General features: G+C 52.3%; 1 protein-coding gene and 1 long non-coding RNA gene across 3 annotated transcripts in view; one reads left to right on the top strand and one right to left on the bottom strand.

Annotated features, from left to right (window-relative positions):
- Positions 1-1,709: 1,709 nt before the first annotated feature.
- LOC132251400 (uncharacterized) lies at positions 1,710-13,771 on the top strand. The gene is made up of 2 exons (XR_009463418.1): positions 1,710-1,833; positions 12,993-13,771. It is a non-coding gene; the product is annotated as an uncharacterized LOC132251400 (long non-coding RNA).
- PFKL (phosphofructokinase, liver type) overlaps positions 9,334-23,909 on the bottom strand; it is a 38,897-nt gene continuing 24,321 nt past the window's right edge. For both annotated transcript variants that reach the window (XM_006272039.4, XM_059730790.1), the window contains 9 exons: positions 23,511-23,581; positions 20,442-20,529; positions 19,531-19,683; positions 14,850-15,014; positions 13,875-13,936; positions 12,263-12,374; positions 11,775-11,874; positions 11,184-11,289; positions 9,334-10,685 (listed from right to left, as the gene is read on the bottom strand). In XM_006272039.4, coding sequence (XP_006272101.1) covers positions 10,538-10,685; positions 11,184-11,289; positions 11,775-11,874; positions 12,263-12,374; positions 13,875-13,936; positions 14,850-15,014; positions 19,531-19,683; positions 20,442-20,529; positions 23,511-23,581 — 1,005 coding nt within the window. In that variant the 3' untranslated portion in view covers positions 9,334-10,537. The remainder of the gene's footprint in view (positions 10,686-11,183; positions 11,290-11,774; positions 11,875-12,262; positions 12,375-13,874; positions 13,937-14,849; positions 15,015-19,530; positions 19,684-20,441; positions 20,530-23,510; positions 23,582-23,909) is intronic.

Below are 23,909 nucleotides of genomic sequence, written 5' to 3'. Positions count from 1 at the left end.
TCTTCAGGCATAGGGAACCTCTGCTGTTCTGAGACTCCCAAGGAATGAAAGAAGCTAAACATGTAGACAGGATGTTAGTGAGACTATAAATAGGTGGAAATTAGGAAAACAAAAGGCAGAGAAGGGAAAGGAGGTTGGAACAAAGGGCGGGGGGGGGGTTGGGAAGAAGCCAAAGTTACATAAGGGAGACTCTACTGTAGTAGTTTTCCAAGGCAGAAAAGAGGCTGTCTGTGAAAAAGTAAATAGCTGAAAATTAGGAAGACAAAGGGTAGAAAAGGAAGGGAGGGGAGGAAGTGGGGGGAAAGAAAAGTGTAAAAGGTCAGGTCTGGCAGGTACCTGGTGAATCAAATGTCAGGCTGGTTATAATGTGTCAAATCCAATGTCTATATTGAGTCCATGATTTTTTGTATCCAGTAGATTTATGAAGTGAAGTTCATGGGCTCATCTATGAAAGGTATTTTGTAAGTTCCCTTTGAGGATTAGAACAGCAGAGACTCCCTGTGTCTGAATAAGGTTGGTTGTGCCCGAATGCTTGCAAAGAACTTTTTTCCAACTACTCAGTTGGTCCAATAAAATATGTTACATCTACCCAAAGAACCTTGCCTACCTATGTCCTTAGACCAACACAACAACTACAACAACAACTCAGCAAATTGGGGCAGTGACAATCTCTTTCTTCATGTGTGCTCAGCTGCTAGCACAATACGCTTCTAACGTCAAGGTGCAGCTGTCTTTCAGTAATCAGCGATTTAGAAACACTGCAGTGTAGGAGGGCATGGTGCAGTTAGGAGGTAGGTCAGGGCGGTTGTAACCTGATGTAGTTTAGAGGTTGGACTGGCAGAAGGAAGAAGCTACATTTCAGGGGCGCACCATAAGCCATATCTACACTGGAAACATATCTACCTACTTATTACCAGACATGGGAGTTCTTTAAGATGTAAGGTGTACTGTCCCCATAGGCATTCCCACCTGTGGGTTTGCTCAGCCCCTAAACCTTTATCCAGAGGCTTGTGCCTTAGCCCCCACAACAGGTGCCCCAGCCCTGTGCCAAAGGGCTGAATGGTGGCACACACTTCCTGCTCTTCAGTTTAATCTCAAACACTGATTTACAGATTCACAGAACTTTAGGTCTGGAAGGGACCCCTTGAGATTATTGGGTCCAGTCCTCCTGCTCTAGGCAGGAAAGATTTCTGGAGTCAACCCCAAAGGTGTGTGTCCAATGTCCCTTTGAAGATCTCCAGGGTAGGTGCCTGCACCATCCCTGCTGGGAGTCTATTCAGAGTCTGGTCACACAAACTGAAAAAAATTGTCCTTGTATCTGGTCTGAAAACTACTTTCAGGAGTGTATGACTTGCTTCTGGTTTTGCCCTGGGGCACTTTGGTGAATAGTTGTTTGCCTATCCCCTGGTGCTCACTCCTGATATATTTGTAAATCCTCCCAAAGTTCTCTTTTCTAGACTGAACAGTCCCATATCTGTCAGTCATTCCTCATGTGGCTTGCTATTCAGGCCTCTAATCATGCGAGTGGCTCTTCGGACCCTCAAGCTTCTTCACATCCTTTAAGTGTGGTGCCCAGAACCAGACGTATTACTCCAGCTGTGGCCTCATCAATGTCCACTAAAGCAGGAGAATAACTTCCTTAGTTTTGCTTGAGATGTATTGGTTGATGCATGCCAGCGTATTTTTTTGCTCTGCTAACTGTAGCATCACACTGGTGGCTCATATTCATTTTATGGTCAATTATGACTCCCTAGCTCCCCTGTAGCTCATGACTCCGAGGAAGAGGAAGGAAGGCAGGCGACACATGCCCATCTAGAAGAACTCCAGGTATTGGTAAGTAATGTCCTTTCCTCCTTTGCATGATTGTCCAGATGTGTTCTTATTTGGGGGTGGCTCTGAAGTACTGCCTACACGTGCCTGGAGGTGGGTCTTAAGAGTCGCCTCAGCAAACAGAGATGGAAGGATCATCTGACCAAAATCAGCATCATTTGAAGCCTCCACAAAGGTACAGTCCTTGGTTGAAGGTCTGTCTTGAGCTGGAGGTGGCAGCTCGGAAGATACTGTTTATGGAGACCTCATGAGGAAAACCTTATGGATGCAGCCTGTAATCTAGGGAAATGGGCTCACATCATAGATGGAGGCTTTCCCTTGAGAGTCGCATAAACAGTTTTACACAACTTTTGGATCCAATTAGACCTCTCAGGGCTATAACTACTGTGCATTTAGTTCTGTCTGTTCCGTCAATGAAGAGCTAGAGAGGCTAACGGAAAGGCTTAATCTTGGTAAAATACAGGCGAGAAGCCTCTTAGCATCAAGAGGCAGAGAAGCTTCGGTGCAGGGGGAATGTAGCTGTGGGAAGAGCAGTGGCAGAGTGATCCAATTCCTGGGATTTTCCTCCACTAAAACTTTTGAAGGATTCCTCAAGGTGACTTTATCAGGATACGGGTAGTTTATGGTGGGTCTGCTCTGACAGTGTGGATCTTGCCCACCCTCCCTGCTGACGTGATTGCTACCAGAAATGCTTCTCACATTTTCATCAACAAATAGAGCAAGAAGCATATGCCCAAGGGCCCAAGTGGTGATCACAAGCCTGCAAGGGCCAGATTTTACAAGTCACTGAGGCACCAGGTCTTTTGCCTACACAGAAGCACATCGATCAGTGAGACCTTTGAGGAACCCAAGAGACTGGGTGGGAAAATACAGGTCTGCCACTTGCAGGTGGTTGTAGGCTGAGAGAGCTACTAACTGTACTTCAACCAAACTTACAGCTGAGCCTTACTTCTTTAGCTTGCACACAGTCCAGAATGCAGGGAACAGAGGAGGTAGTTGGAGTGCTTGCTTTTGACAGGCACCAGGGTAAAATCTAGACACGTTACTAGATAGATGTGTCTAATAGAGTTCTCCAAGTGGTGGCTGAAGATGTACCTGACCTGACCTGAGCATCCTTGTGCTAACTATGAGACCCACCCAGCATCTATGCCATGAGATGAGGCAGTGCAAGTCTAGTCGAAGCATTCTGTCTCCATGCCAGGACAGGAGGTCTGGGACCAAGAGTAAGGTCCTGTTAACAAATTAGATCCTAATACTAGAGCAGTTCCCAATTTACCAAGGCAATTGTAATTACCCACCATTAACCTCAGGCTAAAGAGCAAGATTTTTAACTGGATGGATTTACCTTATACCTTGAGGAAGCCTTCCCACAGAACTGCCAGGCACTTCTATGCAGCTTCTCTTTGTCGTTAAAAATGTTTTGCTCTCTCCTCCCTTTAGTGGCTCACACTTCTCCAAGGCAGCGGGGCTGCCAAGGCCTGTGAGCCCCATCTCTCCCTGAGCTTCTCTGAAGGCTGGCCAGCTGCTAGAGATCATGCCTTTGAACACCAGGGGAATGAAGAGCTGCTCTTTGCTCCTGCAGTCCTTGTAGACCCTCAGGCACCAGGAATTTTAGCTGTCCTGAGAGAAGAAATTAAAAAGACTAAGCATGAGGTTGTTGCCACAGGGAGCAGGAAAACAGTCTTCTGCTTACAGCTCCTTATTTTTTCAGCTGTTCCATCATCTCGGCTGCAAGCTTCCTCCCGGCTTTTCATCTTTCATCCTTAGTGTTTACAGGTTTAATTGTTTCCTCCCCTCTTTCAGGATTATTTTCAATGAGCCCTGATTCTCCCTCTGTTTGCTTCAGCCATATCATTCATCCACAGCCGTCACTCGTGCCCCAAGCATCAGCCCCCTAGAAGCAATCCACAGCATGTGTGCCACAAGTGGTACAGACAGCATTGGTGCGTGGCGTGCAGGCAGCTGGGCAGGGAGCAGAAAGCAGAGCCATGGATTAGGCAGGGACACAGGGCAGGGAGTGGAAGGCAGCACAACAGTTTGGGAAGGGAAAGGGATAGGGTGATATAGTTGGGGATGGTCCATTTGCTGTCTGAATACCCTGTTGTATAGTCTCACTACCTGAATACAACCCTGCACCCCACGCTTGTTACGGAACCGGGGTCTCTCTGAACAGGAGGTGACCATCTTCCCTGTGTTACAGTGATGCAGTAGCACTTATTTTCACTCTTTCTGGCTCAGCTTTTCTTTGGCCTAAGTGCTCCTCATCTGCGTTCCCCAGCCATGCAGACCAACATCTAGTTACACCATTCCCATAGCTCCTGATGTCCTGTGGCAGTGTTTGAGGAAGGCGGACTCAAAAGGAAACCTGTGTAGAAGGGAGCCTCTCTGCTTGCTCCAGGCACAAGTCTCAAAGAGATACCAAATTCATGAGCACCAAATTCAGCAAACATGGCCTCTCTCCAGCTCCCTGAATGCTGCACCCATTTATCAACAGCTCAGTTGAATGCTTGCCCAGGGACACCAGGCAGCAGCCCTGAGAATGTCCTAGCAAGGAGCAGCAGCCATGGGAATACCAGGGAGGCACCTTCTTGGGCCCTTTTGCACACAGGGATAGGTGTGTGGCAATTTAGGTCATGGGGAGAATGAGACAGCAGGCCCTGCTAGGCACAGACATACACTGTGGTATGTGCAGTACTTGCCCACCCCAGGTAAGGGGTTGAGACAGAGCTGCTCACGCAGGCAAAGTGACAGACGTGGTGGTTTTGTTGGAGACTGGTGGCCAGAGATCCTGCAGAGAATACCCCGTCATTCACAATAGCTTCATGAGCGTCAGTTTGAAGCTGGCCATGTGGTTGGCTAAAGGATGAAAGATGCACAAGGCTTAAATCAGCCTTTTCTTAACTAATTGATAGGAACCAAAAGGCAAGTGCTGGAGACTGCCCCAGTGGCCATTACTCAAAAGAGGCAAAAGGGGCAGTCAGCTCCTTTGAGACCCATTTCCACTGCTGTGGAGCCAGGGCCTGGCTGGTTCCACCAGGGTCTGGCATGAGATCCCAGCTTGAAATCTGGGAGGAAAATTTTCACACGCAGAACTTGGAAGCTGTTAAAAAGCTGGGTCTCTGGGGGCACGCATCTGCCAAAAGGCAAGCTGTGACTCTGACCCCGGGAGCACAGCAGCCAGGAGAGGTGGTACTAACACCATCAGGCTCGCTACTCACGTGATTCAAATGCTAAGTTTAGATAGGATTGTGCATTTAGGCCAATCCTGTCTCTTGCCTCGCCAAGGGATGCGATGGTTTTCTACCACTGGCCAGAAATAGTTTTGATTTGTTCTGGGGGGGAGGGAGGGAAATGTGATTCTGGCTTAGAGAAGCAAGGAAGGGTAATGAGCAGGGATCCTGGTTTTCCTTGATAAAAAAAAATCCCCAATTTTTGGATTAAAAAAAGTAACCCCACATCCACATTTTTCTGTGATTAAAATGAAACACTACTAATACACACACACACACACACACACACACACACATAGTGGTGTCTCATTTTAATTGCATAAAAATATGGATTTGGGTTTACTTTTTTTAATCCTACAACTGGGGAATATTTCTTTTTCCAGAGAAAACCGCGATCCCTGGTGATGAGGGAAATGTGAGTGGATTCCTTGTCTGTTCCCGCAGGGAGATGGAGCAGCTTCATGGCCTACACCTAGAGCCAAGAGCTGAGTGTAGCTGAAGCCTGTGTCTCTGCAACTGCCTGGGACCAAACACAAAAAGAACGTGGTCCTGCTCTCAGCTGGGCATTTGACAGCTGCTGGCTATGCACCTTGATTGGTCTCTGCCAGCCTTTCTACCAATGCTCCACTATGTTCCTGTGGCAGTAGATAGGGTGAGGCCCTTGAGCACAGCTTCCAAGCACCCAGTAGGCTGGCTACACAAGGGGTATCAGTCAGAGATGGGATGCAGCCTCCTGAATGCAAGTGGGAGCCACCACTGCTTTTCACTCTGCTCTTGCCATGGAGCTGCTCTTGTCATCCTTTCGTACAGGCTCAAACAGCTCCTGAGTTACCAGATGTCAAACTCCATTGTGTGACGATGGTGTTCTGCCTCCACATCAGCTAGACCACTGCATTAGGATGTCACTAACCTTCAAGAGGGGATGGCAGTGGTTATGCCTGGTCTGGCCAAGGTAATGGGCATGGCTGCTGAGATGAGCTAAATGGGTGCCAGAAGCCAAATTGAAGGTTGAGTCCGGGGACAAGAATCAGAGACCAAATTAGCAGATCCACAGGGAATTCCAGGGGCAGAGTCACAGGCTAAGGCCAGGGTCAGGTGTCAGATGCCAGTGCAGGGGTGAGGGTCCGCCTGGTGTTACAGTCAGTTAGAAACCAAGTTATTGGATCCAAGGGGGCTTCCAAAAGCCAGAGTCCAGTAGGGTCAGGAGCCAGGAAACCAGAGAGCACAGGATTGGAGAGGCATACCTCTCCCACAGAGGCACTGCATGTTGGCTACAGCCAAAGATGGGGCTGTGACTGGGCTGTGCCCGTGTTCCTGTGGGGACCAAAGCTGGATGTTCTTGGCTAGAGGGTCTTGCCCCTCAGCTCAGGGTCAGCCCGATGCCATTTTTTAGGTCAGGAAGGAATTTTACCCTGTGTGACCCTCTACCTGGGATCTCGCAAGCATATATTGACATTTCATAGCAGCAGGACACTGTCTGCCGTGGTCCTCCTGCTTTTCCTGTGACAGGGTTGGGTCTGTGCTGTGTCAGGTTTGACAGCTGTCTTATGTAGAGTTTAGATTTGGTTTGTCTAAGCTGACCCTGTCTGAGGCAGGGGGGTGGACCAGATGTGACCTCTGGAGCTCCCTTCCAGCCCCGTCACTCTGCGACTCAAAGAGCTGAGAGCTGGCCTGCCATCTGCCCTCGTGGGTGGAAGTCCACAGGAGGCTGCTCTCCCCTGCAGCTAAATCAGTGACCCAGACAGTGGCCAGCTAGCTGGTCAGCTACCTTGGTAGACTGCCAGTCAGAGCCCCTGGGCAGGTCTGGCCAATGAGGCCATTAGCTGAGGCTGGGCTGCCTGTTAGGGCCTCTGATACCCTGCTCTGGCATGGAGCAGGGAAGCTGGGGAAGAAGGATCTATGTGCTGTCACAGCATAGATGGACTGAGACATCAAGTATGATAGACAGGTTCCCCAGCTCTTCGTAGGGATACCTGCATCATATCAAGAGAGCCAGTCTGTGTTACTGCTCTGGGGCACAACCATTGTTTCCACAGCAGAGTGCAGGGGAAGTATTTAGTGGAAACCGTTATTTTTCCTACCATGGAGTCCGGAGGGGGGGGGCGTGTAGAAGCCCAGCCAACCAGCTTCCTGCACGTGTTTGGCAGTAGGGAACTGTGCTGACCGACATGTTCGCCTGGCTAGGCCTTACCCAGCCTGCTAACAGCGTGCGCCAGTGGCGTCCCAAAGCACTTGCAGATGTGCAGCTGGCGGCATGCTCATTGAAACAGGCCTTGTGTCATCCATCGGCCTGTCGCTGTGGCTCTCAGGGGAGGTGAGAGGAAGTGTGCACACATGTGCTTGTCAAGCAGAGTTAGGAACTCACAGGTCTGAGCTCAGCAGCTGTGACGCCCATGCAGGGACAAGCCTGGGTGGTTGAGTGGAGGTGGATGTTAGTGTGAAATAGGCTGATGCTCCATCATGATCCTCAAGGCTCTCAGCTGTGGCCCCCCTGGAGGCACCTGGTCCTCTGAGCATGGGGATGTGTTTTACAGGATATAAAATTGTAATGGGAAATGTGTTAATTATGTCTACCTCTGAGTGAAGCCTTAAGGCAGCACTGCTGCTTCCTGTGTGGCAGCATCTGCTGAAGCGCCCTGTGTCTCTGCATGGCTCCCCTGGCACCGGGGGTACGCTGCAGAGTAGGTGTCCGTCGACTTCCTCAGCCTCCCGATATAGCCACCCTTGCAGCCCACCTCTGCAACTACCAGGGGGCTAGCACCGGCCTTCTAGCCATGGCGCTACCTGGATGGCTCTTTGGGGACTGGAGGGTGGCTGGGGTACCACTGTCTAGCTCAGCCCTGTATATGGCTGCCCATCAGCCTGGCTTCTGCACCCCTCCCACAAAGACTATCCATGATGAGGGCCCAGTGCATGAGGGTCCCATCACTTTTCAGGTCACAGCAGTACTCCTGGGACAGGTGGCTGCTGAGTTTCCATATCAAGTTGTACTTTCCTTTTCTATGGCTGGGGGCAGTGGGGAGAGGAGGCGGCAGCTGGTCCTGGCCAGTCTTTTTGTCACGATGCATTTTTTGCATACTTTTTCCATCTTCTGTTGACGGACGGACAGACTGACAATACACGGTGAGAAGCGAGACAAGAGGCAAGGGGGGACTTGCCAGGGCTGTAAGCTGCTCAGTGGCAGAGCTGGGACGAGGCCCCCCATTTCCCAGATGTGTCTGTGACTGATGTGACCCAGAAACACTCCTGCATCAGCATCAGGTCTTGGGGGTTTCTTCTCCGTTTTATTTCACTACCAGGGGGTGCAAGGCAAGCAGGAGCTTTGCTTCTGCAGCTGGGCTTGTTCCAAGCTAGGGGAACCCAAGCATTGCTTTTTTCTCTGATAGTAGCTCCAGCTGCTCCCTACACACAGAATCGCACAAGCTAGAAAACAGTGTGAAGTCCATGCCTGGGTGAGATGGCAGCATCACTTCCCATGGGACGTCACTGGGTTTCCAAAACACTGAGTGCAGGCATGTACAGCCTCCGTGCTCACTTAATCCCATCTTACATCTCCAAGGAGGCCTGGCACTGCCCTCCATAATTTCTCTCCCTCTAGACCAGGTGAGACAGTCATATATTTTTAGGGTCACATCCTTGAACTTCCCCCCTTCCACCCCACAGCTGAAGCTGCAGCAACTAGCTGCTATTTCTCATTGCCTCCTGCATGAATTTCACTGACCTCACCCTGTGTTCCAAGTGTTAGCTTGGTTGCTCCTAGGAGGCTGTAGCTGTCCCTGTACTCAGGCCTGGAGGTCTTCCTCCCCATCACCATGAGGCCTTGTGTTCTTTTCTGCCCCAGCTACATTTGCCTGGCAGATCTCATTTCTCCCCTCCTGCCACGACAGCTGGGGCAGCATCCCCCTTCCCCCTGAACTCAGGGAGTGCTGCAAAAGGGACTTAAAGTGGGTGGATAGGGACAAGCAGCTGCCAGAGGTGAGGTGAGGGGCAGTGTGGTCTCCCAGCCTCTGGCTGCAGCACTGAGCCTTATCCAAGTTGCACACCTTTGCCTGGGATTTATACTTCACTACTTTCTAGGCATTCTCCTGAAGTAGCTTGCCCACCTCAATGACACCCAGTTCTTCTTGTCCCCTCCTCCCCCCTTCATCAACATGGAAAAGTCAGTTACCAGCATGGCACTCAGCCCCTGCCCTGACAGCTGCCCCTGGCCTGTGTGGGCAGATGCCTTGCCCCTCAAGCAAAGGGCGCAATCACCATTTCCCAGAGACACGGATTTGGGTTCAGCGGGTTTTATCTCTAGGAGACAGGAGCAGTGCCACAGACAGTACAAGACACAGATTTCACAGAGCACTTGGACACGGCACAACCAGCTACGGTTTTGCTGAGACATAGGGGTTGCCAGCTTGCAGACGTGGCAGCAGCGACTACACGAAGACAAGAGCTGTCATGCCACTTTGGTGGCTCAGGAGAAACAACATCTTCAAGTGGCTGGATGGAGCCAGGCCCCTCTGTTTGTGCAAAGGGCCAAAACAAGAGGCCACCTCAAGCATGCAGGCAGCAAGCGAAGCCAAGTGCATCTCCCAAGGGCTTCCTGGATGCTGTTCTAGGGGGTAGTGCTCATTATCCCAGCATCCTGGGTGATGCAGTTTGGCAGTGTCCCAGCAGAAGAGGGGCTGGGAGGCAACATGCAGGTGACACGTGCATGCCACACTGGGAAGAACAGAAGGAAACTTTATTGAGTGATCAAGTGGTGGCAGTAGTGAGCCCCTGGGAAATGCCCCTACCAGCACCCTGTCCTCAACTCTGTATCTTTCTATGCTTCAAGTTCACTGGGGGCAAAGGAACTAAAATCAGGACATTTGTCCACATAACTGTGTCGCTAGATACTGAATCCAGGCACTGAAACCATTAAATAGGAAGAATAAAATGATAGGGTGCAAGACAGAGGCTCTGCCCTGCCCAGATGGGACCAAGAGAACCACTCCCCAACCTCCCTGCAACTCCGATGGGACCTGTGATTCTGGAATTGGAGCTGGAGACACCCAAAAGGGGCCTGCTTTGCAACAGAACATGGCTCCTCCGAGCTGTCTGAGAATCAGGCCCTTCCAAGGCACCTTCAGCCAGGCCCCATATCACAAGTCACTGAAAACACAGGACTTGGCTGGCAGGCAGCTATCCCTTGAGCCCAGGTTCCCAGCAGCTATTGGGGGAAGGGACAGGTCATGGGGCCATCCCACAGGCAGCATGAACAAGAGGGGAATGTCAGCTCCTCTTGGAAGAGGGCTGAAATTTCCCTGGACCCAGGAAGTCTGTCGCTGCCACCACTAGCTCACGGTGGCACCAGGCTTGGTTTGAGCATCCAGAAGCCCCCACTTGTGGTACCCAGGGACTGGCATTCAGCTAGCATTGCACTCGAAGGCATTGGAGGGGCTAGGGGAAGGGGGCACTACACAGCTCTCGTGGCTGGGTGGGCAGCTCTAGAACCCCTTCTCAATGCTGAGGGTGCGCCGGGTGACGTGCTCCATCTTCCCAGAGATATACTCGGTCAGGCTGATCTGGTAGTTGGCCAGCATCTTCAGCATCAGGCGCAGGTTCAGCCACCACTGCTCCTGTGGCAGCCGGTGCCTGCGAGAGAGAGTGTCACGCATTAGGCCTGGCCAGCCTGCCTCACGGCAGCCATTAACTGAGCCCAGACAAACTCATGGTGCCTGCTTGGCTTCACAGTGAATTGAAACCGCCAGGCCTGAGAACATCCACATGATCAACTAAAATACATGAGAACTGTGGGGGAAAGGCAAGTTTTCAGAAGCCACCAGGGGAGCTGGGCTCCAACGGGATTGGAAGCAGATCATGCCCTTATTCTCACCTGTGGGGGCAGCTCTGTAGTGCAGCAAGGCTGGCCTAGACACTAGGGTGGCAGTAACTGCATGCTTAGATCTATGACCACCTGTGGGCTTGTGCCCTCATGCATGACTGCACCAAGAGACCAGCACTGCCAGCTTATCTCCAGCCCCTTCCAAGAGCACTGCCTGGGACTCAGGCCTGAAAGACACCTCATGGATGGCTGGGCAGAAGGGGATGGGCATCACACAGACACTCCCTGCACCCCAGGCTAGTACTCACTCGAAGTCAGTGACCTTCTTGAGCTCCGTTACAGGGCTGAAGGCCACCGCCTTCTTCCTGAGCCCAATCACGCAAGCGGTGTCCCCGGCGTTGGCAAATATGCGTCCTGTGAGGGCACAGGCTGGATGTTACTGACTGCAGTTGTCAGGTGGCATCTGACCCCAGTGTGGAGGGCCAACTCACCCTGCACTGGCAAGGGGCTTCCTGCCCCTGGGGGCACAGGAGAAAGCCCGTTTCACCACCACCCCCAGGCCGAGCCACTCCAATCTACTGTGAGAAAAGCAGGCTGCCAGCTGGAGCCTACAGAAATCATGTGAACCCTCTGGGACAGGGGCAGGAACTGAAGTCATCCAGGCTGCAAGGCCATCCCCTGCTGTCTATGACATTGTTCCCATCCAGCCTAAGGCTAACCCCTGGCACAAGGGAGATGACCATCTGCCTACAGTGAATGTCCACATAGCCAGGGCTCAGGCTCAGTGAGGTCTTCTCTGACCCCCAGCACTGGGGCCTGCCCCATTCCACATAGCAGCTGCCACTCCCATTCCCCAGAGGCTCAGTGCTGCTGTCCAAGCCAGGAACCCTTTTGCCTACCCTTGCGATAGACTTCTTGCAGCTTTTCTGACATCCACAGCACTGCCTTCACCCCCAGCTTGGTGCTGTAGTTCCGGTCAAAAGGGGTGGGGGCACCTCCCTGCAAACGAAGACCATAACTGAGGGACACAGAATTAGTGCCAGGCCCAACTCAGAGACTGTGGGTGTTGGGTTCGTGAGGCAGAGGTACCCCATCCACTCCAGGCTGTGGAGCTCAGGCAGCAGGCTGAGTGCCCTCAACCTGGCTGTCTTTCCACCCAGCTGGGACAGAGGGAGCTCCTTGCTCCCAGGGTAGGAGCTGCCTGAGAGAAACCTCCAGCAAGACTGTGCAGGGAAAGACAGTGCCTCTGCACTGCTACAGGGGCAGGAAGGCTGGGAAAGGAGAGAAGCAGCTCCTTGGCCTCTCCCCCGCCCCAAGCTCTCATCCATCTCCCATCCTGTGCCCATATGAACAGAGCTCTCCCAACACCACTGCCACCCCCACGTACCTGCTGCAGGTGCCCAAGGACATTGATCCTGCAGTCAAAGATCCCTTTGCCTTCGGAAGAGTACAGGTTGTAGAGGAACTCAGTAGTGTAGTGCTCATGGCACTTCTCGTTGCTGGGGGGGGGAGAGGGAGGAGGAAAGGGAGAGTCCGTTAGAGGGGTTTTGGGTGGACGGTTCAGCCTGCTGTGCTGGGGGGAGTGGTTGCGGGGCAAAACATCCTCCACCAGGCTGGCTATGGCAATGAGGAAACAGCAGGGAGCTGAGGCAGCTGTGGTCTCTCCAGCCACATACTGGGGACACAGGTACCTCTCTGATCTCTGCCATGGCACGCTGTGTAGCTACCTCACTTTCGCTGTCACCCCTAAGCCTCACATGACACTCTGTACTGGCAGCTCCTCTTTCCCCTGGATTTCTGCCTGTCACACTTTCTCCTTAAAAGCATTGGCTTGTGCTTTCCCAACCTGAACCTCAGTTTACTACAGTGTTTGCTGCTCACAGCTCTAACCTCTTTGGCCTCCCGGAGTTCAACTTTGCTTACACCTGCCAGGCTGGGAAATAAAATATAGATTTAAAGCTGGAATCAAGAGTTCCCAGTTAGCCCCTAGAGCAGCTGAAAGCAACCCCCTCAGAAGAGCAGGTCCTGCACAGGGGGCACGTGGGGTGTCACTAGCTCCACAAGGAGACCAGTCAGCAACCTGGGCCTCAGAACTGTTTCATTGGCACTCTTTACAGTTCAATCCAAACTGCAGTAAGAACTGGTTTCTGCGCCACTGCTTAGAGCTTGAACCTGCGTGCCTTTCTGTGGTGATTTTGAGTGCAACAGCAGGCTGCAAGTGGAGGATGAGAACTTCAATCTGCAGCTGGCCCTGGGTGAGTCTCCCTTCCCAATGGACTGGGCTAGGTGCTAGCTCCCCTGGGTTGCTTTGCTAGTGACTGAAGTTATTAACTGTTTGAGGTTCACTTAATGCTTAATGGTTGAGGTTTGTTTTAAGTTGTGTGTTTATCCCTTTCCCCTCTTGTAATAAGTCCTGTTTTACTTGAATGCTGCTTGCAAGTGGGGAGGTTTGTTCATGTTAGAACAGGGGTGAGCAAAATGTGGCCCGCCAGGCCATTCTATCCAGCCTGTGGGGCCCCTAAAAAATTTAGAAAATAAATATGTATCTGCCCTGGGCTGCCTGTCATGCAGCCCTTGATGGCTTGCCAAAACTCAGTAAGCAGCCCTTTGCCCAAAATAGTTGCCCGCCCCTGTGTTAGAACACGCAGTTAAAATTCATTTTCTCAGTTGTGTGGGGGTTCAAGTCAGATTTAGAAAGGTGATGTTAAACCTTTAACTTTGTTACTGCTGTCCAAGGACCTGCAGAAGTGCTAAGTTTACATGACATAAAACATGTCAGTAAAAAAGTTTGGTTGTCAGTAAAAAGTCTGTAGCTTGTCAGTAGAAAATTAATAAACGTTCCTGGGCCAGCAATTCTGCCATGGATGCAGGTAGGTTTGCTGCCCCAGTTCATGCAGTCTGGTTGTCTGCTGTGCTATGGGTTAAGACCTTATTTCTGTTTCATGGCCCTCTGACCTCCAGACACTGGGGCAGACAAAAGGCCCCCCAGGCTGACTCACCGGAGCACCAGGCCTCTCTGAATATCAGTCTTCATTTTGTCAGTCAAGTGCTCAACATTGGCCTAGAAGACAGACATGGGTGGGCTTGTAACTGCACTCTGCACTGTCCCCCCCACCCACCCATGCCCATGAGTGCTCACTCTTGTCTCCCCTCCCCTCCACACTGGCTTCACTCCACCAGGAGAGCAACCTGCTCAACACAAACCATGCTCTACCCTTATCCTATGAGCAGAACCCACCCCTTCTCCCATCAGGGCCTGGCAACCAATAGCTGCTATATGCTGTCAGGGAGGGGAGGCTGCACAGACCAGGCATAACCACAGGCCTCTGAGGGTGCATCTTTGTGAGCACGTGGCCAGCATAGGACCAGGACCAGGGCAGCACAGAAATGACCGGATAGAGGATATCTGCCATTTCCCCACCTCCCCATTGCCTTTCTCCTTAGGCTCTTCCCTGGTGGGAGTATAATTCTAATTTGGCTGAAGTATCGTTTCCTCAGCTTCTCAGATGACTTCTGCTGCTTTTGAGTCCCTTTGCCCACTCCAGAAAAGGGACCCAGAGCTTAAATGCACTGTAGTCAGAGCGACATGATCCTCATGGTAGCAGGCACAACAGCAGCCTGTTCAAGCACCAGTCCAAGCTGCTGCTGTTTTCTGCTCCCTGCCCTGCACTCCCTGCCCAATCTGTTGCTCTGCTTTCTGCCCCCTGTCCTATCTACTTCTATGGTGCCTGATCCCTTCTACATCTGCTGTGTGGCACAGGTGTTGCCTGCGTCACTTATGGCATGTGTGCTGAAGTTGGCCATCCCTGTGCTACAGGAGAGGCCTCAGGCAATAAGTGAATGCCAAGCAAAACCATCTCTCTAATCACCTTACACACACATGGAGTTAATCACTGTACTACACAGAGACACAAACAGTTCCCCTACCTCAGCCCAGGCCTGTGGCACACCTGAGGACCACTCCTTCCCCTCACCTTTAGGTCATGAATGGTGAAGGGCTCCTCGTATACGTAGGCGGCATCCGCTCCCACGGCAATGCCAGTCACGGTAGACAGGTACCCACAGTAACCCCCCATGGTCTCCACGATGAACACACGGCGCTTTGTACCGGAGGCGGATTGCTTGATGCGGTCGCAGCTCTGCACAAGCAATAGGGAAGATGGTTGTGTTCACACTGAGGTCTGAACTGCGCGAGGTGCCAGCATCCTGGCTTGAGAGAGAAGCACTAAGAGGCACCTAGTGAGAAGCAACCCTCGCATGGACCTGGATTTAACTGGATGGGTGGATCTAGAATTTTGAAAAGGGGGGGGAGGGGTGCACACAGTGAAGTGCATCATCACATAAAACATATTTTTTCCAGTTAAAAATAAACTAGAAGTTGCACTAATACACTAATACTGCGTGCAATTTTGGGCGCAGCACTTCAAGAGGGATGTGGATAACCTGGAGAGGGTCCAGAGAAGGGCCACTCGTATGGTTAAGGGCTTGCAGGCCAAGCCCTATGAGGAGAGACTAGGGCACCTGGACCTCTTCAGCCTCCGCAAGAGAAGGTTGAGAGGCGACCTTGTGGCTGCCTATGAGTTCATCATGGGGGCACAGAAGGGAATTGGTGAGGCTTTACTCACCAAGGCGCGCCTGGGGGTTACAAGAAATAATGGCCATAAGCTAGCAGAGAGCAGATTTAGACTGGACGTTAGGAAGAACTTCTTCACAGTTAGAGTGGCCAAAGTCTGGCATGGGCTCCCAAGGGAGGTGGTGCTCTCCCCTACCCTGGAGGTCTTCAAGGAGGTTAGAAAGGCATCTAGCTGGGGTCATCTAAACCCAGCACTCTTTCCTGCTTATGCAGGGGGTCGGACTCGATGATCTATTGAGGTCCCTTCCGACCCTAACGTCTATGAATCTATGAAACCATGGTCCTAGGGCTGGATTAAAGCAAAAACAAATAGAACTTAATTGAAATAAGTTAAAAACAAGCTGCAGACCTACAAAATATGAGCTTCATTACCAGAAACAGGGAACAGATAGCAGCACTGTAGAACAAAACTTGATTGGTGGGTACAAGACCATTAAAGGAAAGAGAGGGTTGTTAACACCTGTGGAATGAAGAGTTTAGAAGGGATCAGGTAGGTGATAGCGAACCATGAAGTCCAATGACTCCTTCAGCACTGCCTGACCAGAACTGCAAGGCAGCTGGTTTTAAGCTTTGTGTGGAGAGGAATCAAAGGAGGGTGCAAGTGCACCCCTTCTGGATCCACCCCTGTTTACTTGCATCCCAAGCAGCCTGAGTCTTGGCATACAGGACACTTAACTGGGCTCCCAGAACCCGTACTGGGAACGAAAACACAGAATTCATGATGAGAAAATTAAGCCCCAAGCCAAGCCTCTCCTACTGTGCATGGGTGATCTACCAGGCACTGCTTTTGAGCTGACTGATAATGTGCAAGCCCTCACAGCCATCTCCCTCACCACCCTCAGCAATGCAGAGACGTCCCAGTGCTGGAAGGGGCCAAAGTGTTTGGTGGCGAGTATGGCATGGCTGACTGGGGGGTGGCTGACTGTTGGGTTCTGATCCAGCAGGCAGCAGACTCCAGGCTGGGTGAGCAGAAGAAATAAAAATACCTTTCAGTGCCTGTGATGACTTGCATGATGGCACTGGAGCTGTGCTTTCATGCATGGAGACCTCCCCACCTCCCTGGGCAATGAGAGAGGAGAAAGGATCTCGCTTGGGCACGTGAGGCTCTGCAGTCAGCGGGTTCCAATAAACCTCATGCCAAGCCTCTATCCAGACATCCTGTTGGGGCACTGATACTAGTGCACGGAAGCAGGGCCTGGCAGACTGTGATCTCTGCTCTTGCAGTGTTGGTGAGGGAGGATGGCTGTTGCTTCTGGATGCTGGAGGTTGTAGACTTTAGCCTGTCACTGGCATAAGGACTGCAAGAGGGCTGGGGCTCTTCTCTGTAACCTGGGGTATGTCAGTGGCTCTGCAGGCAGTGTTTGGAGCGCGAGTGAGCCCAGAGGCTGCTCAAGAAAATGGCACTGTGTTGACCAAGTAAATGGCTGCAAAGTCAGAGTGCACAACACAGGCCAGCCCAGGGAACATGCACTAGAAGCGCAGACAGGTGGGGTGCACAGGGGAAAGGTGCCTCTTCATGACCCTGCCTTTCATTTTTTTTTTTGCACTGATACCTCCTTGCTGCATTGTGTGGCAAGCTGAACATGGGAGATGACAGAAGCCTCAGGACATTGGGGAGGTGAAGGAAGAAGCACTTGAAGATTGTGGGATAAGCACGTGATAGTGATGTAGTAAAAGAGCTCACAACATGGATATTTAAATAGTCGTTATGTTCCAGAGTGAACACCTGACAACAAACAGCAGTCCTCACCTTGTGGGGCTGTTGGCCTGATTTTTGCAGGGGTGTCAGACACCCACAGCTCCATGTGGCACCTTTGCAGTTGTATGTAGGGGCTTAGACTAATGCTTTAGGTCTCTAGGGTAGGGATGTTTAGGCTTTGATTCCACTGCGGATGGAAATGTTCAACTTGGAGTCAAGTCCTATGGCAAAGGACTGGGCCTTAGCACAGGTGCTGCAAGACCGGACTGTATGTGGAGCCCTGATGATGATCAAATTCCATAACATGCGGGCTGAACCCCAGGGTGCTGGGGCCAGCAGCTGAGGCTGGGTGTCTGTATCATGACCCATTGCTATCTCTGGGCAGCAGGCAGGTTGTTGGATACAGATTTCCAAGGCTCCTTCTCTAGTTTGGAACTGGCCAGGTTGCAAGAGGGGCTTGTAGGATGCCTGCAACACAGAGTTTCCTGCAACAGGTGGACCCACGGCTGGGAAGATGGACAAGGGGTGGCTGAAACCTCCTATAATCAGGATATGCCTGCATTGCCTCTCAAAGTTCTCACAGAAAAAAATCAAGCCCCCCTGCCTGGCCTGGCCTGGCTACAAACACTCTAAACCCAGAACTGAGGGATGTGATGTTCCAGGCAGGGACACAAGGATCAGACTGTCTGCACTCATTCTCAGTCCCCAGGCGAGGAAGGTCTGGTGCCAAGACCCCGAATTGCTTCAGCTGACAGTGGGCTGCCAAGAGAAACATCAGAAATGTGCTCAGAGACTGACAGCAACCCACAGCCTGGCTGGAGAGCACGTGGGTGCTTCTAGTAAAGCACTTCACTCCCTCCATCTGAATAGAAGCTGGCACGCCCACGACATCACTGGAGCAGGATGTTCAGGGCAGCAGGCCCAGCAGATAAACATCATACCAGCATCAGCTCCCTAGTTGGCCCAAGAATACACCACACTAGTCTGCAGGCAGTGGGGAAGAAAGTTCATGCCCGCTTTCAGGGACTTTGGGTTTCAACCGAGGGAATGGTTGCTCATCTCTAGCTCATGCCTCTACATGTTGCTAGTGCTTCAAGTCTTCCCAGGTGCAGAAAGATTTATTTAGAGGGGATGTTTTTTAGCAGCAGTTGAATGATTCTGCGATGTAATGACAGCAGAATCTGTCTAAGCCATGACCTACCTGGCTAGTGCCAGAAGAAGCAGTGGGTTGGTGCGAGAGCTGGGTTCCATTCATTACTGAACAGAACGGAGTGCTAGATGTGTCCCAGGCACAATCCAGGAGCTCATGCCAGTCTAGTACCAAGTGCAGTGGGCCCTGAGTCACCAGCAGACACCAGATGAATACATCCACAGCACTAAAATTCATGTTTGTACTAACAATGAGCCTACATGCTGCACACAGACAAGAAAGACAGGGGAGCAGCTGTTCTATCCTTCAGAGGAGGAAAAATAGGCATCTCTCTGCGCCTGGCAGGTCTGCAGTCCAGGAGAGCAGGGCGCTGTGAGGGCAAGCTGCTGTAAGGGCAGGCTGCAGCTCGCCTCCCTGCAAACTGCTGTATCTGCCCCCCAAGACAGGCCACTGGCCCGCCTAGCAGCCTCCTGTGCTAGGAGATAGGCTTCACCATAAAGCTCCTCTGTAGAGGAGCGGAAAGCAAATGGCAACACCCTTGACTCAGTGTGCTGGCAAGGGTTGCACAGTGCCAAGCGCAGCCCCCACCCTAACCACAAAACCAACTGCAGGGGTGTGCCATGCAGGGGTGTGCCTACAGGTCCAGGTTGGCTTCAGGCTGAGATCAGCCTGACACGGTCCCTGCAATGACTAAGCTGCTATGTGGGTCTGAGCTTCCTTCATCCCTTCCCAAGCCATGGCCCTGACTTGCAAAGCAACAGAGAATGAGGCAACGAGAAATTCAGGCCAAACCTTCCTGTCGCAGCCTCTCCTCACAGACTGCTCATCCCAGCCTGCTGGGCAGCTCCAGAGGGCTATGCCCATTTCCCTCAGTGAGGGGCTCATCCCTCCCCTGCCTTGTCTGCTTACAGGGTCTTTGCTACAATGACATTTTACTGCTAAGATAAAAGGTTTATTAAGGAACCAACCTCAGGCCCCAATCAGGGACTGGCTCTGCCACTATCACTGAGCTATGTTTCAGCCAGGCTCCAGCCTCCAATGTGTACCCAGTGCAATGACCACACAGGATACAGGGGAGAGGGAATATATTTCACTGCAGCAATGGGCTCCCTGCCTGCCCTGGCAGAGGCAACTTGCTCTCCCTCCGCCCCTTGCCCCCAAGGCTTAACTCACCTCCATAGCAGCATTAACGGCCGTATCAGAGCCCAGGCTGAAGTCAGTCCCAGGCACGTTGTTACTGATGGTGGCTGGGATGACACACATGATGATGCAAAGCTCCTCATACTGCCCCCGTGCCTCCACCAGCTGCAGCACCCCCTCATAGGCCTGCAAGAGGCAACGGGGATAGAGAAGGAAAAATTGTCAGGATGATGGAGATGCTTTCCCTTCTTCCACCAGCTACGGGGGTACAGATAGACCAGTTCTCCCTGCATGGGGCAGCTGCCTTGGGGCTTCTCATGCTTACAAAAGGAGCCAGGGTTTGGCGGAGACCAAAATCTCTTATTCACCCCTCAAAGCAGCCACCCATGACAAAGAGCAATCACAGGAGCCCCTCAATAGCATGGAAGATGGGGAGAGGTGGGAATTAGCTGCTGGTCTTCCTCTTAACCTGCCACCTGCCTGGCCCTCAGAGCCTTCACTGGTGGCACACAGCCAATGTGCCCACTAGTGACTGGACTAAGACCACTGAGCCCACTGCAGGCAAACTCACAGCTCTTTGTAAGGAAACTCATCCATTCACTCACGCTAAGAAATTCTCCTGACATCTCTGCTGGTGACTGTTTAATTAAAGCACACATGCCAGCACAAGGCAGGGTTTTACTTAAAAAGGGATGGCAGCCACCTGGAATTATCAAAGGGGTCATTAATCAGCAGGGAACATTCACACTGTGCTGGGAGCGGCCAGCACAGATCTCATGCAGGGAGGAAGCTGCTGCCCTCAGACAACAGAGGCTCTATTGTGCGCTCAGATGTCTACACAGTGGCCAGCAGAGCAGGCGCTGCTTCTGGGCTGGCATTTTTCCACCAGCTCGCAGAGGCACAGCAGACCATTACAAGAAACAGGACAGATGCCCTTACTGCACCTCAAATCCTCCAATGACCAGCAGGCTCTGGATGTTAAACTTCCGCACAGTTTCCACAATCTTCTCCATGCACGTCTTCGGAAGAGTTCTGCAAAAGAAAATGGCAAACAGGCTGAATGCAGACCATCCACATGAAGCCGTGGGATCCATTCATACATAGCTTTACATCCTCCAGCTATAACATCCATGCACCAAGCAACATAGAAGGATTCCACTGGGGCACAGGAAAGTCCCCTAGAAACCTTTACCCGATGGGACAGAAAAAAAAACTCCCTCCCTGTCATTTGTGAGCTAGAGCTTTCCACCAAGGGCAGGAGACAGAATGGTGAGGACAGTGGAAACAGTCTCAAAAATACACTCCCATGCAACTAACAAGCTAGATGCAGGAGTGGCTGGGCCCTTTCTGATGCAGAGGGTCATACCAGAGCATGGGTGGGCAAAACGGCAGATCCAGCCCATGGCTGGACTCCATTTTCAAGCAGCCCCATTGGCAGCAACTCCTTTTGGCTGCTGCTGTCTGACCCAGCCCCACTGCTTGGGCACTCCGGCCTGTCCAGTCTGCACCTGCCACCGGGGGCAGGACCTGGGTAGGCAGGGTATGCAGTAAGATGGCTGGGATGGGGCCGCATCTGGGAACAAGACAGGCAGGTGAGATTGGGGAGATGGTGGGATCTGGAGCAGTGACAGCACAGGGCCGGGGCACAGCTACGATGTGCTTGCTGCATGCCCCTACCTGTGGAATGGGCTCTGCCCCAGCCCTGGCCCCATGCTGTCTCAGCCCCATGATCCTGGGGTCTCCATGAAGACTGGCCAGAAGCCATATGGCTGGACTGGGAGCTATATCCGGGGCTGGGACTGGGATCTTGGGGCAGTGACAGTGTGGGGCTAGGGCTGTAGCAGAGCTGTGATCTGCTCCTTGCGTGCTCCTGCCCACAGAACTTGTGCTTGTCGCACAGGGAAGCAGGCAGCAGATTGCAGCTCTGCCTTGGCCCTGCCAGCCTGTCTTGCTCCTGGCCGTTGCCCCCTCCCAGCCACCCGGCCAAGCACCCTGCCTGCACAGGTCCCACCCATGATACTGGGCGTGGGGTGGATGGGCCAAGATGCCCAGGCAGTGAGGCTGGACCCGGCTGTGGCAGTCAGGAACTGCTGCCACCAGGCCTGTTGGGAAATGGAGTCATCGCAGACCAGATTTGGCTCAAGCACCATATTTTGCCCACTCCTGTACCAGAGGGGGCAATCTGGCATTAAGCTCCCAGGGAGATGGGGCTGAACTGGACAGTTGCAGGCAACTACTTCCTGACCACCCCTGGAAGGACAGTCTTCTTTACAAGTGCATGAGCAGACAGACAGATCATGAAGCCTTTTTTTCAGCCTCTCTTGGGTATACACTGCAACCCCCACAAGGTGAAGGGAGGCAATGGGGACTGTTAAACCCACTCAGCCCCAGTTTCCCACTGACACTAGCAGCTACCCGTACAGCTCTGTCTGTCTGCACCAAGTGGTCCCAAAGTACAGTCTGAAGGCCAAATACGGCCTGCAAGCCTATTTGAGGCAGCCTACCAGCCAGGATTGACCTTTCCAAATGGCCCTTCAGGGGTGAAACTTTGGGAACCCCTGGTCTAGACCTTGGCAAACATCACAGATGGCACAGAGTGGGCTCCTGCTGGTAGGGAAGCCAACCTGCCAATCCACACCTGCAGCTGCAGAGAGGAGAGGGTTGGCCAGTTGGCCCTAGGGATCCAATCCAAGCTCAGTTACTGGAGGCAGCCAGGCTCATACAGCTACATTCCCAAACTGCCTGGGTCCTTCTCCCAGGCACAGTTATTGCTACAGAAGGGCATCCAGCCACAGAGGAAGGGAACTATTCCACCTGTTTCTTACTCATGTCAGAGGAAGGGGCAACAACTGGCACATGAGCACCAGTAACCAGATGCAGCACAGAGGGAGAAGGCACAGGGCCAGGGGGAGCTGAGGCTGAAGGTATCGGCTCGGCCCAGAGAACATACAGAGATGATCCAAAGTAACCATGCAGTAAGAAGGTACTGGAGACTCCATGGAGGAAGCTCTGCAGAGCTGCTGTGGTCAGAGCAGACTCATGTGGTATAGCTCGGTCAGGAAGATGCAACCTGTTGAAGTTCTGCTCCGAGTTGGTTTGGACATGTATAAATCCCTGTTTACAACCCCACTGGCTTCAGAGGTACATCTCGGAGCACAGGCAGCTCCTTGCTGCCAAGAACTCAAGAGGCCATCTACGGTGCAGTGAATGTTTCTCTCCCTCAGTTGGGGGTGGTTTCCTTTACTCAAGGGTCTTTGCTCCTGACAGCAGTCATCAGTTCCAAATAAACCCTGAGCCAAGCCCCCCTGGCAGCTGTGCTGTAACCACAGCAATGAACTGGCCAAGGGACCCACTGCTCTCTGCAGCAGGCCACTCTCCTGTGTTTCCAGGAAACTGGAGAGCACTTGCCTGCAATGGCACCTCTGCATTCTGGGTCCCAAGCTGCTGGGATGCAGCCATTTCGGTTTGCTGCCTTCTGCAGCCAGTGACTTGAGATGAGAGGCTATGGCAGGGCATGGCAGCTCAGGCCCCACAGCACGCCTTGCTGCATGGGTGCATGAGGCCAGTACTGTCTGTCAGCAGATCACAGCTGTTTCAGGGGTGTTGGTTGTAGCTGTGTCAGTCTCAAGACATAGGCAGACAAGGTTCTTTGGGTAGATGTGATATCTTTTATTACAACTCAATAGTTGGAAAAATTGTCATTTGCAATTATTGGGTACCCAAAGCTTTTGGGTGTTTGTACCCAAAAGCTTGAAAGAACAATTTTTCCAACCATTGAGTTGGTCTAATAAAAGATATCACATCTACCCAAAGAACCTTGTCTGCCAGCAGATAACAGAGACACTTGAGTCCTGGCCTTAGTGATCTCCAGTTTTGTCCTGCCCCATCTCAGGTGTCCAGTGAAGCCAACGAGGCATGGAGTGGCCCTCCCACCACTGCCCTCTCCCCTCCATGTATGTCATGGGGCCAAAGCCCACAGGGGTTCACCTGCCCGGCTCACCCATAGCACTCACCGCTTGGTTCCCAGCATGGAGCCGCCACGTCCCAGCCAGCCCGCCACGTCGTGCCAGCCCACCTCGTGGATCTGCAAGAGCCAACACTTTGTTTCAGTGCTGGCAACAGTCCCCCATCCCAGCCGTGCTGCCAGAAGTCCCAAGACATCTACTCAGCAAACCTGGGTGCTGACAAGATGGCAGGCTCCAGGATAATTCTGGTGCCTCTACTCCCGGCTCTAGCACTGGGTGAGCGACCCTGCTTTCCCCATCCTTCTGAACAGTACAAGGCCACATGTTGATTTGGTAAGGGGGGTAAGCACTTGCTGTGGCGGTCAATGACAAGCCGCTGAGGCAACATTCACAAAAGAAACTGGACTGAAGCCAAGATCCCCAGGAGCAGGCAACTGAGCATGGCCC

Source organism: Alligator mississippiensis, chromosome 7 (assembly GCF_030867095.1).
Source record: "Alligator mississippiensis isolate rAllMis1 chromosome 7, rAllMis1, whole genome shotgun sequence".
In the NCBI taxonomy this organism is placed as follows: domain Eukaryota; kingdom Metazoa; phylum Chordata; order Crocodylia; family Alligatoridae; genus Alligator; species Alligator mississippiensis.
Note: the sequence above shows the minus strand (reverse complement) of the source record. Positions and strands in the feature narration are given on the sequence as shown.